The sequence below is a fragment of the Gobio gobio genome (assembly GCF_949357685.1).
Source record: "Gobio gobio genome assembly, chromosome: 6".
Lineage (NCBI taxonomy): Eukaryota > Metazoa > Chordata > Actinopteri > Cypriniformes > Gobionidae > Gobio > Gobio gobio.
The window spans coordinates 8340237-8359129 of NC_137102.1; the positions used below are offsets into that span (position 1 = coordinate 8340237).

Sequence of the window (18893 nt, forward strand, 5' to 3'; positions counted from 1 at the left end):
ATGGAAGTGCATGAAGTGCATGTTTCATGTGCGTGAAGCTCATTCAGCGCTTTGCTCGTGTTTGAATAGGAAAGCCAGGGAGCAAGCCGAGAGGACAGAGGAGCTCTATGCTCATTAGAGTGTTTGTTTTAACAGTGCACACGCTTCAGCGGCTAAGCCACAAGCTAGAGCTGCAGTGATTACATGGGCTGGTGACTGGTCTTATTTACTCTGTTCAGCATGTGTAAGTTCTCTATTCATCTGCCCGTAATGCCAGAAGCTAGTTGTATGGCATACAAACAGGCCTGCAGTGTGACTGTTATGTTGGCGCTGCACACACTTTGAACATTTGGCACTTAGCAATGCCACTTCTGTCTATGAGCAAGACATGATAGGGGACAGGCTAATTGAGTGCATTGTTAAAGGATTTTTATTTTTATTGCCAATGTGTGAACAACTTAAAAAACGAATAAGACCTTGCCTAATTTCCTAGGTTGTCTATGAAAGCCTGTCGACTGATGTTTACATGCGCTCTTGAGAGCCTCTCTTCTATTCAATGACACATGAAACAAAGCTTACACAATGTTCATGATAATGCCAAAAGAGCTGTTCTGTACTGTAATGTCAATGTGTCATGCTAAGAAAAGGAATTAATTCAAACTACAGTCTCACATAGCCAGATCTATCAACATGTCCTCCAACCAATATGCCTATATAGGTCGTTTGTCACTTCTATGAAATACGACCCGTAGGAACGTTTACCAAAGTTGCACCCCTATCAACAACTGGACACTTTCATTTTAATTCATGAAATACGACCCATAGGAGCGTTTACTAAAGCTGTACCCCTATCGACAACAGGACACTTTCCTTTTAATGCTTTGTTTCCTTTTATTTGCATCATATTTCGGGTTTTGCGTAGCTCAATTGATAGAGCTTGCAAAATACAAGATCATGTGATCATGCAATCGTGGGTTCGATCCCAGGGAACGCATGTGCTCATAAAGTGTATATGCACTATAAACCACTGGGTAGGTTTAGGGGTGGGTTGGGTGTAGTTGTTAATAAAAAATTAATTTTGCTAAATGGAAATATGACAAATGGTGGTAAAAAGTCCACACATTGCATTTAAATGAACACACATTTTGATTGGTAATGACAGTCATACGTGACAGACGTAACACGATACTGTCGTTATTTTTACGCCAGCTAGAGGGCGCATGACTTTAAAACGTAAATAAAGGTCGTAATAAGGTGCTTGAAAAATGACCTATAGAGTCAGGGGGTTTTTATGGATGACAGTCTGAGATCTATATAGTCTATATTCTCAAACATAAGCCTACTTTATAATCAAACTACAATAACAGTGTAATTTTAATTTTTTTTTTTCATCTGTTGGTAAGAGGCCGGTGAATTGCAGAGCTGGTGCAAACATATCCACATCTCTATGATCAGATGCTTTCTTAACTGCTGTTTTCTCACCGCTGTCATTTTTGTTATTGAGAGGAAAGCTTGCAGTATATATTTACATATTCACCTATACATCACTCTCAGCAGCATGGGCGGCATCTGGATATGATGCATTCAAACTATTGATTTTATGCTTTTTTTTATACTACATAGTAGTATACATTAATAATATTAGTCATTTATCGTTTATTGCCCATAACATGAAAATAATTATTGTCTTATTGGATAGCCCAGAATTACATGAAGAAAAAAATTATTAATAGAATAAGTCCTATCATAGTATGCTGGTGATTAGCTGCTCACCAATAAACTGACATTTACTTTTTGGATATGTGTGCGTCTCACATAAAAACTATATTAGATTTAACTCTGCTGCCTCCCTTTCAAAATTTCAATCCATTAGCTCTATTTCTAATAATCATGCTCAGTCAAGCATCTTGAATGCATAATTTATGATGCTTTTATTTGGCTGTTTTTTTAATGCCACGAAACATTCAGTGGTCCACAAGGGGCTTATCCTCTTCTTCCTCTGGCCTCGTGGGTTATTTCAGCTGTTGCGCTGCAACATGAAGCTGGGTTTTGTGGTGTTAATATTTCAGCTATGGGGATGAAAGATAGGCTCACCTGACTGAACCAGAACAAAAGCCCAAACAAAGAGCTGTCACAAACAGGAGAGTTTGTCTCAATCCAGTGAGTGCTCAAATGTTACATCAACCTCTGCTGAAGGATTTTCAGGCTGCATGCTTAGCAAACCTTTTATAAATCCATGGACAACAAGACCAATATTTTTCTCTCTCTTTGTTGTTCCTAGTGAGCAGCTTCGCTGCATATATAGGCAGCATCCTAACAGTCATAGAATCTCACAATTTCGAACACTCTCCATAGGCATCAACTCTGTGCACCACACAAATAGAGAGTGCTGCAGGGATGACGTAGTTTTGTAAGCCAATCCAGAATATAGTATGTGTAGCTCACAGCATGTTCATTTACATGATAAAGCCTCCCCTAGAATTAAGGGGAGGGGCGGTCATGGGGGGAAAACTGCCAAGCAAGGCCCACGTCAATTTCCGACAATTTACGTCAGTTTTCGTTGTTGCCTGCAAATTGCCGGGCACAGTCGTAAACCTGAAGTTTTACGGCAATCTACAGTGTCACATACTGACGAAAATCCCACTTTTCATGCAGTGTATCATCCTGGTTCCCTCGACAAAAAGCCAATACGATTTTTCCATTGGCTTTTGTGTTATTGGAGAAAATACCAACAAAAGTTTGATTCTTCACCATCACTAAATCCCCAGGAACTAGGAACTTTGGGGTGGTACTCGTGTGTTTCGACCAGGGATTAAAAACGGAAAAAAATATAAATCGGTTCACTCCGAGCAGAATCGATATTATAGCGTTTCCGTTTTTGCGTTCCTCATTAAAAATTACTGTTCCGAAAACGGTTTGATTTGAAAAAATACCGGTTAATAACGTTATTTTAATTTAGCCTATACTTTAAACAAATATGTATAATAGACTTATTTTCACTCAATAATAATATAACGCATGGTAATTAAACTTGAATATTTATTTCATAACATTTTTAAAACCACAACAGAAATACATGCATTAATTACAAAGCATAAACAGCGGACCTGTTTTGGAGCGTTAGACAATCGAAAGTGGCCTCTTATGCCTAATTCTTTTCAGAAGAGTGATAACATTCTTTGTAACGTTACATAACTTTTTTTCAACACGACTTGTTTTAAAAAATTTATAAATAAAGAATAAATAAACTGGATAACCATTAATGCACCGTCAACTGGTAATTTCAAACACTGCGCAACACATCCTTGCATCACATAATCAAATTCAGTCAGCTAATAAAGCTTGATAATTTAATACAATATACCATTTAATACGAAGCATCAGCCGTCTATAGAAAACATTGACCTGTATTGGCAATCTGAAAGACTATAGGAAAAATGTTTGATAGATGCTAGTAACCTACTTGGATAGGCTTAAACGAAATCCACAAACTAGCCTAAATCCGACTATTTGAGCTTAAAGTCCGTACTGCTTATTTAAACTTTCGAAAAGAATGTCCTCCAATACCTGCGCTTTCATTGTAGACCTCTGCGGGGAAAGAAATGTACTTGAGGCATGCGCGCTCTGAGTCTGCACTGACGGTAGATTCATAGATGATGGTGCGCGGGCATTTCACTCACGCTTGATCCGTCAACGTCACATGCTGTAGCTACTCTATTCATGATTGGTCACTGCCAAATAAAAATATTAAAGAGAACGATAAAATAACGTTATTAATCGGTTAATGGTAATTTCAAATTAACGTTTCTGTTCAGAACGATTCAAATTGATTTTGATTTCGTTTTCGTTTTTGTTCCTCTTAAAATTTCGTTCGTTTCCGGTTTTCGTTTTCGTTCCTTGAACCGGTTCAGAGCCCTGGTTTCGACCACAGGAACCAGGGTCTAAATAAAGTTCCGGGTAAATATTTCCCCCTCCAAACGGCCCTGCTCGCGAGGTTGTACTTTTTCAAAGTTCGGGAACTTTCGGGGGTGGGACTTGGGCGCTGAACGTGCTGATTGGTTGACTCCACGCAGCATTTTATTTCAACCGGCATTTTTAAAAGTCTTTTGCGAGGTTCGTTCTGCGTTCAGTAAATATCAGTCTTGCTCTTTCTGTCCGATGGCGCGCGTTGTCTCAGCAATCGCACGGTCAATGTCTGTAATAGCTGATAATAACATACGTTGTCTTATTTTAAATCTAGCTTTACGAGCTTTCATAATACGCTTTAGTATCAGTGCTTGTCTCTTTTCCGCCGTTTTGTTAAGTACCTCTTTAGCAAACCAATACATAACTAGCAAAAGCAGCGCTGCTTGCATCTCCTCCATACTTGTTATTGTTGCAGACAGTGTTGCACGAAAGTGATTACTGTCCGTCGCTGACTGGGAGGAACAGACGCGCGCAGTCCCACGTCTCTGGACTAATTTGCCTAATCTTCACGATACTTTAGACCGCAGTGGAAACGCAGACAGTAGCAGGTCTGGGGGAAAAAAAGTTCCTGAAAAAAAAGTTCCTGGTACAAATTGTTCCGGGTAATTTCGGTAGAAACGGGGCTTAAGCTTCAGACAACAATTTCAATCTATATTTAAAATCTTCAAGTTGGAAAGTCTGAGTTAGAATTATTAGCTGGAGTGTGAGTAAACACAACAAGGCTGTAAAAGTGGACTAGTGAATCTTTAAAAAAATTGGTTAATTCTGGTGTATTTTATGTAGTTTAAGAAAACGTGTAAATATCTTGAGCTTGGGTTAACCACGGACCTCATTTCAAGCATTTAACCTTAACCCATTCAAAAAAAAACATTGACTTCGGGGCAGTGAAACCAGAAGTTCAAACATGTTTACTCGTTTCTGGGTTTTAGGACTATATTTGTATTTGGTTTCACTTTATTTTGATGGTCCCTTTAACACATTCTTTTGACTATAAGTAACGTTGCACCTACATGTCTACTAACGCTCATTAGAGTGTTAGTAGAGTATTAGTAGACTGGTAGGGTTAGGGTTAGAATAAGTTAACATGTACTTGCAAAGTTACTTATAGTCAGTAGGATGTATATTGCAGGGGTGGGGAACGTTGATCCTGGAGGGCCTTGCAGAGTTTTGCTCCAACCCTGAAAAAAACACTCACCTGCCTGTAACTTTAGTAATCCTGAAACCTTGATTAGCTTCAGGTGTGTTTGATTAGGGATGGAGCTAAACTCTGCAAGAGAGTGGCCCTCCAGGATCAATGTTCTCCACCCCTGGTCAATTGGGTGACAGATATTAAGCAGACAGTCTATTAATACTCTAATGAGAGTTAGATGACATGTAGTTGCAAAGTTACTGATAGTACAGACCAAAGGGACCATCAAAATAAAGGGCCCTATTTTAACGATCTGAGCGCATGGTCTGAAGTGCATGGTGCACTTATGGTGTGTCCGAATCCACTTTTGCTAGTTTAACGGTCCAAAAGGGTTGTACCGAGTCTCTTAATGAGTCATGGGTGTGTTTTGGGCATAACGTGCAATAAACCAATCAGAGTCTCATCTCCCATTCCCTTTAAAAGCCAGTTGCGCTTGCACCATGGCGGATTCGCTACATGGTGGAATTTGTGAATGGAAAGACGCTTCTTCTCCAGAGAGGAATCCTTTTATTTTTGATATTTAAAACTGTTTGTGTGCTGCTGCGTCTGCTGTGTGTGTAATAAGCAGAGTGTAAGCGCGTTGTGCACCCGCCTATAGATGCATTTCACTAACGCGTCCTTTAAATAACACAAAAAATGCTGCGCTTTTGTTGGTCAATGGCCCTTTCTTTTTCAGTTGCCTCAAAATGATAACTGCATCGGGCTGAAACTAGCAAAAACACACTTGCAAGTAATATTTTTTATTTTTTATTTTATTTCAGTATTGAATACATTAACATACTGTCTATGTAGGCAGCACACTAGGTTCTGGAACAGAGCCTGTCTCGTTTCTGACTGTTGGAATGAAGGTCAAAGCTTAGTTTAATTGTAGGATGTGGATCCTGCAGGTGAAGTTTAAGGGACAAACGGTTTATTAGTAGACCAGCCACCCACCCACAGCATCTCTCCATATCAGACCACGAGGGGTGAAATCACAAGTCTGAGAGCGCACATAACGAAAGAGCTCTCTGTTCTCCGTAGCGTGAATGAGTCATTTCCCAGCCAAATCCTTCTCCGGCTTTGGCAAGGGATGACGTTTTTTTGCAGGCCTGAGCTCTGAGCAGACGTTTGATTATTCATGTTTGGTGATTAATGGTAGGTTCGTCCCTGCTTCAGCGGCCTGTCACAGTGACTGGAGCTGTGCTGGGGGGAGTGGCCTCACCCAGGCATTAATTGTCATAATGGGGAGGTTAAGGATTTGGCTGCCAGTGACAGACCTGACAGAGAGGAGGGAGTGTCACCAGGCTGCAGCAGCTTGCACTCTGCATATGTGCGTGTCCCTGTAGGACTGGCCTGCTGGGAATGATTCAGGTTTAATGATGCGAACGAGGACGAGCGGGGTGCCATTACTATTCTGACTTTAATCATAAATGATATAGTCTGTTTCTAGAGCAGCAAATATCGTATAAATCTGAGTGCCCCTGCTATGCACATTTAAATCATTACTACACGTTTAGACCTCATCACTTATGTATGCATTCGTTCATGCTGTGATGCTGCATTATCTATGGGTGTAGAGCACAACTCTGACTGCCCACTTCTTCAACAGCCTTGGGACCAGAGATATTTCCCCATTCCCTTTCTACGTTAATAAAAAATCTTCAATGGCACAACCAACTCGCTTGCAGTTGGAAATCTTGGAAAAGACAAGACTGTGTATCCACCTTATATTTCAATGCGGAAGGAAGCAATTTTCTGTGAATTTCCAATTGATTAGTCATGTGGGATTACAAATTTAAGAATCTGAAACTAAGGGAAGTACATTGTACTTACCATTTAAGGTAAAGATGATGACATTAGTCTGTTATGCAAAGTTTCCAGCTGGATATTTCTGCCAGTTCCTGTTCTCTTCATTGTAAATCAAATGAGCCAGATTACTGAGATTCTCACCTTTTGTCTTTAATGGCTGTAATCGTTATGCTGATTGGATTAGGATTGGAGTCTGGGGCAGGTCCCTTTACCTGGGCACATTTCATTGCTTTGTTTACATTGTCTCCGCCTCTACTGTGTGTATCCCTCCCCCTAAAATGTAGTATAAATTACAGTGTAGACTGTTTGAGTTAGACTTGGATGACACAGCGACCAAACAGCGCGTGTGTCGATAAAGAATAACATCTGCTTGAAAGATATCCCAACGTCTCCTGGTCTCTGCTTCGACAAGGAAAAGAGTTTCCAACAGTCACTATAGGTAAACAACTAGAAGAATAACAAGAAGTGTAGTAAACAGTAAAACTATTTGCGGTACAAACTAGTGTGTTAATGATTACGATAATAATTAGTGTGCAACATCAAGCAGCATAACAAACTTTTTTTGAACCGCTAAAACTGGCAGCAGCTGAATTTTAAGCCAAAATGACTCATTGCATACATTTTTGTTTCGTTCAAAAACGGTGAGTTAATGTGTGTTCACCAGAGAAGCAACATATAATTCTGCTGTGGTTTCACTACTCACTTGCAAAAAGATTTACAGTCTCTTATATGTAAGTTACACAGCAGTAACTGAATTTATTGAACTGTTGTACCACATTCACAAGATGGTTGTGGTATGTTATTGGTTGTATTATCAACATTATCAGTATGGACCCTTTTCACAGACTGTGATGACGCGTTTTAACATTCATCAATATTGTAAATCCTGCAAAGTTTTTTTTAATGTATGTACATTTATAACACTAATACTTTGTATTATATTACTTTTGCTTTAAATTACAAAAAAACAAGTTAACGCTGCTGTGAGGGTGTTTCTAATACAGAGTCTATGGGAGCGATAATCTCACTCTATTTTTGCCCTCTTTTTGAAAGTTGTGAAATCCCTATTGTGGAGTTTTTTTTTATATTTGAGCAAATGGGGACAAAAAATATATTGGTAACACTTTACAATAAGGTTGTATTAGTTAACATTAGTTAATGCATTAGTTAACATGAACTAACCATGAACAACACCTCTGTTCAGCATTAGTTCATCTTTGTTAATGTTAGTTAATATAAATCCAGCTGTTCATGGTTTGTTCATGTTAGTTCACAGTGCATTAACCAATATGGTTTCACTTTATTTTGATGGTCCCTTTAACACATTCTGTTGACTATAAATAACATTGCACATACATGTCTACTAATTCTCAGTAGAGTGTTAGTAGAGTATTAGTAGACTGGTAGGGTTAGGGTTAGAATAAGTTGACATGTACTTGCAAAGTTACTTATAGTCAGTAGAATGTCTGTTGGAGGACCATCACAATAAAGAGTTAGCAGACATTAAGCAGACAGTCTACTGATAATCTAATGAGAGTTAGTTGACATGTAGTTGCACATTTACTTATAGTCAACATATTGTTCAAAAGGGACCATCAAAATAAAGTGTTACCACTAATATTAACAAGATGTTAATAATGCATTAGTAAATGTTGAATTTAGCATTAACAAAGATAAATAAATGCTGTAAAAGTGCAGTTCATTATTAGTTAGTGTTAACTATTGTAGCTAACTAATGTTAGCTAATGAACCTTATTGTAAAGTTTTACCAATATATTTAATGTATACTCTCATTCACCGCTATAAAAGTTAACCCAACTATGACGACTTGCGCTTCTGAGAAACCCGGAAATGTGAAAAGGGTCTATTATCATTAGCTGCTTACTGTCAAAGCAACTAGCTAGCTTTAGCCTCTGCTTTGCTAAACACATACGTCACTTCTTGATGAACTCAGAAGCTGGTAAAGCATTGGGGCCATGCTTGTGTTTTATTGCCGTCTATAATTGCACAGGGTAAACATTGAGTGAATAATTTCACTTTAGTGCACTAGTTAATTAACAGAGTCATTTTAGAGCTTCTGTCAAAAAATTATTTACACTAATTAACCCAGAGTTGACTTGCGTGACAGCGCCACATTGATTACCATATAAACTTCATCCATTTTACAGCCATTTTTGTGTTACGCTTTAATTACTGATTAACGCAAACATTATCAATTAGCCCGCTCCTGTGATTTATGACAGCCTGCTGTCATTGCATCTAATGCATTGGAGAGTTTATGGGCTGTACTTGGTTCCCTATTTTTGTGAACAAAGCCCTCAACATAGGAGCGTAGTGAGATGTGATTTAAACACGCATTCACTTCTCAAGGTTAAACAATGATAAAAAGCAACAAAGATACAGTGAGTGAAAACAAAGTGCCCATCTTTCAGGATTATCTCCTTTTTGACCTTTTCCCAATGGATCCCATTCTTCTTTTCATGACCGCAATTGCCCTCTCAGGTTTACTGGTTGTGCTAGAGAGAAATGGGACGTGCTACAATAGATGTTTCCCATGGTGCCTCTTACCCAGAAATGTTTGTCCATCATGTTGCTTTTTGGCAACATTGCATTTTCTCTCTGCCTCCACCAATGTCTTATTTTTCCTCTCTTCTCTTCCATCCTTCCTTTTGTTCTCTTTCTATCATTACCGCCCCATCTCTTTCATACCGGATCTTATTATTTGGATTGATTCCTCTTGTTTGACAGCTTCTTACATGGTAGTAGCATAGAGACAGTGTTTGCTGGTCTGCGAAAGAGAGAAGGAGAAAAAGACATGAATGTCAAACACAATGTTCTTGCCTATATGCGGTATGCATGTCTTTTTCACAGCAGACATCTGGATGGTATGTTGAATTTGTTTTTGCTGCTTTCCTAAATCACGGTGTTGGTACTGATATTCTAATGGCAGAGTTGTGGAACCCAGGAGCTTAGGAAATGCAGATCTTCTCCTGTGGGCTTCCATACACCTTAGGACTGCTCCAGGCGATAGCACAGCTGTCACTGAGACTCGTGATAAAGCCTACATTTCTAGGAGGATGTTATTGTCTGGATCTGGCGTTCCTCTGCAGAAAGCACGAAAATCAGAATGTAAAAAACGGTCGCTGACGTGTGGTAGCTGTTAAAACCTTTGTTTCTCATGCGTTATTTATTTATTTGTTTTCCTTACAAGCACTGTCATCATATTTTGAGGTTAATTTGTTTTTATTATTTAGTGGCATCCATTTCTATGTTAATTAGTATTACCTAACTCTTTTCAAAGGAGAAAAGTAGTGCATGTAACAGCGGGAGATCGCAGATGTTGGCACAAAGTTGCATTCGGTTTGATTAATCGTGAAGAAATACATTCAGAGACTCCAGAGAGGAGAATTTAAAACATAAATGTTTACACACCATATAAGAGAAATATGCTGTTATATTTTATGATAGACACATTCACAAACATGCTTTTTTAATGTTATATTGTTTTCTTTATGTGAAAGCTTCTCCATTTTCACTTATGTGTGTATTCCCTCTTCAGGGAATTTGGCTGGAGGGATCCTGAACTGCCGGAGGTCATCCAAATGCTGCAGCACCAGTTTCCATCGGTACAGTCCAACGCTGCCGCCTACCTCCAGCACTTGTGCTTCGGAGACAACAAGATCAAATCGGAGGTAACTCCTGCATACCAACATCAAACCTATTCTGCATGTTCTACATGGGTTATGTACTTATAAATCCTTGCAGTGAAAATTTCAGCTTCATTTGAATTTCCATGCTGGTTCAGGCTGGTTAATGTTGGTTAGTGCTGGTATGGTGTCATTCTAGCTCATTCTAGTTTGGAGACCCTTGCCTTAGAGATAGATAAGTCCATACATACTATTCTCATCTCCGTGCGTGCCATAACTCTGTCTGACGCACCCACCGCTAGCCTAGCTTAGCACAAAGACTGGAGGTAAATGGCTCCATCTAGCCTACTGCTCAATAAGTGACAAAATAATGCCAACATTTTCCTCTTGACATGTTGTGATGTGTATAGTTACATTGTGTACTAAGACCAACGGAAAATTAAAAGTTGCAATTTTCTAGACTGATATGTCTAGGAACTATACTCTCATTCCTGCGTAATAATCAAGGAACTTTGCTGCCGTACCATGAGTGCAGCGGCGCAATGATATTACACAGCGCCTGAAAATAGCCTAATTTCCGTCAACATAACCAACATGACGACCTGCTTGCACAGGGAGCGTGCTGGGGACTATTTTCAGGTGCTGTGTAATATCATTGCGCCGCTGCACCCATGGTCCACTTATTGAGCAGTAGGCTAGCTGGAACCATTTACCTCCAGTCTTTGTGCTAAGCTAGGCTAGCGGTGGGTGCGTCAGACAGAGTTATGGTACGCACGGATATGAGAATGGTATGCATGGACTTAGCTAACTGGGGGATACAGTGAATAAGCTAAAGTCCCAAAAAGTCGGCGTGTTCCTTTAAACCCTTTTAGAATTAAGAACTTTTGGCAATATAGTGTATATTAACAATATAGAGACCCCAATATATTAACTATAAACTAATAGTTTGCCAATTATTTACTACTATTATTTAGTACTTTATCACTGTATACTTATTATAAAGTGTTACCAAAAATCATATACAGCCAACCATAACGGTGCATAATTAGGATAGCAAAATATATAGGCTTATGAACTTTTAACAAGGAGAAAACGCTTTATCCGTTGCTTGGTGGAAACTAGCCAAACTAGATCAAAAAGATGTTTGTGATATATTTTGATCAGTGTTTTTACTGTCACTTTTGATCAACTTAATCCTCAATTGATGCATACAAGTATTATTATGATTATTTTTAAATATTACTGACCTCAAATAAACAATACTGTACTGTATATACAGCTGGTTGACAAAAGAAGTCTTGCTGATTAAGCTAGATAAGCAGACTGGTGGAGAAACCATTATCCCATACTGGCGACCAACATCCAAACCAACATATTCTGAGGATATGCATGTATCTTCTCTGCAGGGTTGATTGATAAAAAAATTCTAAAAATGTCTACCAGGTGTTTAATATTTGTGTGTCTCTGTGTATCAGATACGAAGGCAGGGTGGGATCCAGCTGCTGGTGGACTTGCTGGATCACCGTCTGACTGACGTGCACAGGAGTGCCTGCGGCGCACTTAGAAACCTGGTTTATGGCAAGGCCAACGACGACAACAAAATCGCCCTGAAGAACTGCGGTGGGATCCCTGCACTCGTGCGACTCCTCCGCAAGACGACAGATGTGGAGATCAGAGAGCTGCTCACAGGTGCTCATGACACATTAAGCATTTGTGTTTCTCATTCCTTCTCCTTTGTTCTCTGACGTGACGGGATAATGGCGAGTAGTCATTTATTTGTCCACGCTGAAAGAGGAAAAGCTGCAGAACGTTTGCACCAATTTAAAGGGATAGTTCACCCAAAAAAGAAAATTCTGTCATTAATTACTCACCCTCATGTCCTTCCAAACTCGCAAGACCTTTGTTCATCTTCAGAACAGAAATTAAGATATTTTTGCTGAAATCCGAGAGGTTTCTGAATCATCCATACACAGCAATGCCATTCCAACTTTCAAGGCCTAGAACAGGGGTGGGCAATTCCAGTCCTCGAGGGCCACTGTCCTGCAGAGTTTATCTCCAACCCTAATCAAACACACCTGAACCAGCTAATTAATGTCTTCAGGATTACTAGAAGGCTACAGGCAGGTGAGTTTTATCAAGGTTGGAGCTAAACTCTGCAGGACAGTGGCCCTCGAGGACTGGAATTGCCCACCCCTGGCCTAGAAAGATAGTAAAGACATCATTAAAACAGTCCATGTGACTACAGTGGTTCAACCTTCAACCAAAAAAACCCCAACAGAAATAACAACTTTATTCAACAATCTCTTCCCTTCAACATCATTCATGTAGTAAAAACAGTGCAGCGCTTCCAGGTACTACGTCAGGACGCCGACTTATTATATTGACGTTATTATATTATATAGTCTGTACATAGATCAGTGTTTCAAATCGACACGCCTCTTACAACATCACAACTCGACAACTTGTGTATCATCTAGAACTGCAAGTTTCCCACTTTTAAATACGACTTGACTCGTTCATATGCTTGGATGTTGTAATTGCAATATTTCCGGCTCCACTTGAAGGCCACAATATTTCAAGTATATTACGCAGTTAAATGAAAATAGATGTTGGACCAATGAGATTTCACAGTGGGTGTTAACAAAACTTTTTTGTCTTTTTTGTGTGCGGCCGGATTAGGATGTGGTGTCTTCCCCCTATCTTTGAATGTGCTCTATCTTTATTTCCTTTCTCACCACCTTTTTTGCATGTTCAGCATACAAATGTATTGTATATGACCTTTCTGTCGCTATCTCGGCCTTCCTTATAATTGGGCCCAATTTGTTAATCAGCTCTCCTAGAATCATCCGCTTGTTACTGTAGACCCACTACCCATTAAATGATTTGTTAATGATCTCCTAATTGGTTAGGGCTATAATAATTAAGGATAATACCAGTGCTTGGCATAGCCTCTTTAGGGAATTGTGTATAATGAGTCTTGACGCATTGACAAAAGACAAAGGCTCTTCTAAATCCCCTATAGAAATATTCCTGGTACAGAGACAGTTCCTGAGAGATGTCGGAAAAATTGGGCGACAATTTGCTTTTTGAGGCATTTCAAAAATGTCAGATGCTGAATTGTTGGGAGACGCTTCAATAGGATGTTGTTGCTCCCTTGTGTTTCAGCCTGGTGAGCAATCTAAATGTCCATCAATTGAAAGATCACCGTCATCCTGAATCCAGAGCTCGAAGAAACAACTAAAATGTTTCAAATTGAATATAGGCAGAGCGAAGCTGAGTGGCACTTGCTTATTACAGCTCCATATCTCTGTGCATGTATTCACTTTAGATGAAACATTTGGAAAGAGGGGAGAAGCCATTTCTGCTTTTTCAAAGACAATTAGCGTTTAAATTAGAGAGCGATTCTGAACAGAAGACAAAGAGTCCTCTCGTCAGTCTGTAACAACCCCCAGTCAAGCAACATCTACGCAGACCCCGGTCGCCTGCCGATTGCTGAAGCCAGACACGATCCTGTCGTGACTGCTGGGGCCTGTTTGAGCTCAGAACTCTTTATTCTGCAGGTGGCTGCATAATAAATAATTCTTTGATGTTTAACAAACAAGATTGTATAGGATAAGATAAGATTAAATTGGCTGGGACAGAGGTGTACACCATGCTAGCAGAGCAATACAGAGGAAGAACCTACAAAAGCGCTCCCTTGTATACTGTAGCGAGTCCATTTCATGCTTTTCAAATGAAATGTAAGGAAAAATAATAGTGATATACACCGATCAGGCATAACATTGTGAGGTGAAGTGAATGACACTGACTATCTCTTCATCACGGCACCTGTTAGGGGTGGAATATATATGGCAGCAAGGGAACATTTTGTCCTCAAAAAAGTTGATGTGCTAGAAGCAGGAAAAATGGGTAAGCGTTTGAGCGAGTTTGGCAAGGGCCAAATTGTGATGGCTAGATGACTGGGTCAGAGCATCGCCAAAACTGCAGCTCTTGTGGGGTGTTCCCGGTCTGCTGTGGTCAGTATCTAACAAAAGTGGTCCAAGGAAGGAACAGTGGAGAACCGGCCACAGGGTCATGGGCGGCCAAGGCTCACTGTTGCACGTGGGGAGCAAGGGATGGCCCGTGTGGTCCGATCAAACAGAACAATGCTGGTTCTGATAGAAAGGTGTCAGAATACACAGTGCATCGCAGTTTGTTGTGTATGGGGCTGCATAGCTGCTAACCAGTCAGGGTGCCCATGCTGACCCCTGTCCACCACCGAAAGTGCCAACAGTGGACACGTGAGCATCAGAACCGGACCATGGACCAATGGAAGAAGGTGGCCTGGTCTGATGAATCACGTTTTCTTTTACATCACGTAGATGGTCTGGTGTGTGTGCATCGCTTACCTGGGAACACATGGCACCAGGTGCACTATGGGAAGAAGGCAAGCCGGCGGAGGCAGTGATGCTTTGGGCAATGTTCTGCTGGGAAACCTTGAGTCCTGTCATCCATGTGGATGTTACTTTGACATGTACCACCTACCTAAGCATTGTTGCAGAAGCAAAAATGGTTCAGGAATGGTTTGAGGAGCACAACTAGTTTGAGGTGTTGACTCCGAATTCTCCAGATCTCAATCCAATCGAGCATCTGTGGGATGTGCTGAACAAACAAGTCCGATCCATGGAGGCCCTACCTCGCAACTTACAGGACTTAAAGGATCTGCTGCTATCATATTGGTGCCAGATACCACAGCACACCTTCAGGGGTCTAGTGGAGTCCATGCCTTGACGGGTCAGGGCTGTTTTGGCAGCAAAAGGGGGACCAACACAATATTAGGATATATATTGTGGCGAGGTGGACGAGCGAGAGACACGGGAGGAGCGAGCGAGATCTGTGTGCGTGATTGAGAATGAACATCAAATAAGGACGACCGACACCGGTGAAGGACGAGAGAGGACCAGGCCTGGATTTTAAGTTGTGTTTTGTTTACGTTTGTGCATGTATGCGACAGTGGACCGTGAGGGGCTGCCGCTTTTACTTTCATTTTATTTATTTATTTAAGTCTGTTGAACGTTCACCGGTTCCTGCCTCTTTCTTCCCTTATCTACAAACTCTGTTACATATATATATATATATATATATATATATATATATATATATATATATATATATATATATATATATATATATATATATATATATATATATATATATATATATATATATATATATATAAAATATCATCATTTTATCATTATTTTGTGAGAATGCATGGCTGTCAATGGTGAAAGATGCTTTTTAGAGCCAGATGGTGTAGTTACAGTGTAGTTAGTAAGTTACTTTGAGCCCTTGGATTTAATGACCTAAACAGCAGTGAGACACCCAAATAGGAACCCCCAGGAGCTGGATTGAGAAACACTAGTAAGGAAAATGTTTCTTGCCACTACTAACTCGTAAAAAAGCTATTATAGAATCCCACATAATCATTCAGTCGTTTTGGGTGATGCCACACAGCAAACTCGCATCAGTGGAGGGTACGAAACAAATGACAGACAAACATTTATTGGCAGCCTTCTGATTTGCATACTTCTACCATGTAATAAAAGTCTGTACTTTGCTGGTGATGCCGAAGTGCATACTTCTGAATATGTAGCAACATCATTAGATGTATTTGGACTTTTTAGACGTACTAGTATGTCATAAAATTACTTTTTAATACCACAGTCCCCCATTGCATGCTGTTTGAGCTTGCTTATGTGTATTAGCATCTAGCAAAATTAATTTCAATTAATATTCGTTAAAATGCATTGTTACTTAAAATATAGATGCACACTGCCATTTGGCATACTATTTTTGTGTGTGTGTGTGAATTAGGACACAACCATGGTGTAGCCGCATGCCAATATCTATCAGCTATTCCTTGGTGTTTATAATAAGCTCTTTCTGTTAAAACGTAATAGTGAACATTTTGGAACAAACATACACTCACGTTAAAATTTGTTTTTGTTTTTTTCCGTATTTTATGCTCCCCAAGGCTGCATTTATTTGATCAAAAATACAGTAAGATATGGAGTATTGTTACAATTTAAAATAACTTTTTATATTGTAATATATTTTATACTGTAATTTATTCCCGTGATGGCGAAGCTTTTTACTCACATGAACCGGCAGAAATCATTCTAATATGCTGATTTGGTGCTCAATAAACATTTCTAAGTATTTTAACTGGCAGACTGGAAGTCTGTGATATTTAACAAATAACATAAGGTTAAGCAATTATAATAAGCAATTAGCTGGGACACCCTTTAATACCCTAGCAGCAGGGAGGAAGAATGTGCAAAAGTGTTCCCTTTGAATGAGTAGTGTAAAGTAGGGGTCTTATGAAAGAGGTGCAACGTTTATAACATTCTATTTTGGACAAATTGTATGCAAAATGAGACACAGTTTAGCCGTATTCTACATTCTAGCAGTTCACAGTTCGGTCTTGATTGTGATGTGGCTTGGACCACACAATCTAACGTTCATACTAACAAGAGCTGATAAGGACACTAGTGAAACTTCGGAAATGATTTTACTTGAGGGCTCTTGACCAAGACCTCACGCAATTTTCAAACGCATGTTCTTAGCCTACTGCAATCAGTGCTTTTAATTATATATATATATATGTATTTGTGCACAACAAAAACTCACGGTGAAGAAGGGAAATTGTAATCTGCGTATAAATATAGTGCATGTATTTTTCACCGCTGGATGAGACGTTTTTTGGTTCATAGATGATGTTCTTGTACACAGGTGTGCTGTGGAACTTGTCCTCATGCGATGCTCTGAAGATGCCCATAATTCAGGATGCTCTGGCAGTGCTGACCAACACGGTCATTATTCCTCACTCGGGCTGGGACACCTCACCCCACCAGGACGACCGCAAGCTGCACCTGCATTCCTCACAGGTGCTCCGCAATGCTACCGGATGCCTCAGGTACAGCTCCTACTTAATGTCAATCCAAGTATTTATTCAAAATCTATTGTTTTTCATTTATATACAGGCACAGCATCGCTTTAAAGGTCCTGTAGTGTCTATTTTTGCTCTTAAGAGGCTTAATCTTCACTTAGAAGCAATACATTGTTTTATTAGGTGATTATGCAAATATTATGTTAATGCCTCAGAATTTCCGTCTTTCAAAATGACATGGTATGATGAATTTGTGTGCCTTCAGAAAAGCCACAGTATATTGGGGTCTCGCTGGGCAAACGTACACAGCTGGCTCTGCTTCTGCGTGTCGACCAAACACATTTGTGAATTAGCGCTGAGGCTTTTCTAGGAGCCCTTCAACTGATAACTTAAGTTAATTGATTTGAATAAATAGATTATGTTGCATTTGATGAATTCGGCTGGTCTAAGACTCCGTTTGTGATGGAGCTCGTTCTGCCACTTTAGTAGGATTATATTCTGGCCAGGATTGGTCTGATCCAACAATAGGATTCTGTCCACTGTGACTGTGGACCTGGTGGCATGCCAAAACCTTCCCCATGTCCAATTCATTTTGCCCCTATTCTTGTATAAATATAGCTTGATAACTAAGCTTAATGCTAACCGGTTAGCTTGCATATACTCTACACAATTGAGCCTTTTGATGAACTAGAACAAAATATGGTCATGATGTGACAGGTTTTTTGATGAGGTTTTAAAAACAACTACTCCTTAGAGTCCAAAGGGGTAGGATTTGGATGGGGGGTTGGATTTGGCACAACACAGGCATGGGAAAGCATAGTGTCAAATGTTTATATATCTTGCTAGTGGGTGGTTTAAAAAGCTGTCAATATGTTTGACCGCTGTATATTGTGCCTTGTCATTTGCATCTATGCAATGAATGTGATCACATTATTTGCACATTTTTAGGCTTTTCCATTGTAATGCTGTTGATACTGTGTCATCTTAATATCATATTTTCCAGTTGCTTTCTATTTTTTGCTTACTAAATGGAACGGTGCATTTTGATATCGCTCAAGCTATTAGGAGCTCACTGGAAAGCGTCTGCAGTCTGCAGACTGAAAAAAAAATCTGCAGGTACTGTACTTTCGGAGCCCAGAAACTTTTGACTTTAAAATTCAGCTTGACATTAACAAAACTTTACATTTATAGCACATACTAAATGCACATACCATACTCTCTCCCTCTGCGCATCGGCGTTCAGGTCTGAAGCAGCAGGATTGTAGAAAGTGCTGAGTCACTCTTGGATGGCTGGACTAAGCTCCCTACGCCCAGCGTGATAATTAATCCTCTTCATGGATGGCTGAGGAACTAGAAGTCTGATTGAATATTTAATGGTTGGACACAGTTGCCA

At 39.8% G+C, this 18893-nt stretch overlaps 1 protein-coding gene across 2 annotated transcripts in view; it reads left to right on the forward strand.

The window, feature by feature from the left end:
- Positions 1-18893, forward strand: part of ctnnd2b (catenin (cadherin-associated protein), delta 2b) — a gene marked incomplete at its 5' end in the record, with an annotated part of 123739 nt that overhangs the window by 80554 nt on the left and 24292 nt on the right. For both annotated transcript variants that reach the window (XM_079819666.1, XM_079819667.1), the window contains 3 exons: positions 10482-10614; positions 12045-12258; positions 17344-17527. In XM_079819666.1, the coding sequence (XP_079675792.1) occupies positions 10482-10614; positions 12045-12258; positions 17344-17527 (531 nt within the window). The remainder of the gene's footprint in view (positions 1-10481; positions 10615-12044; positions 12259-17343; positions 17528-18893) is intronic.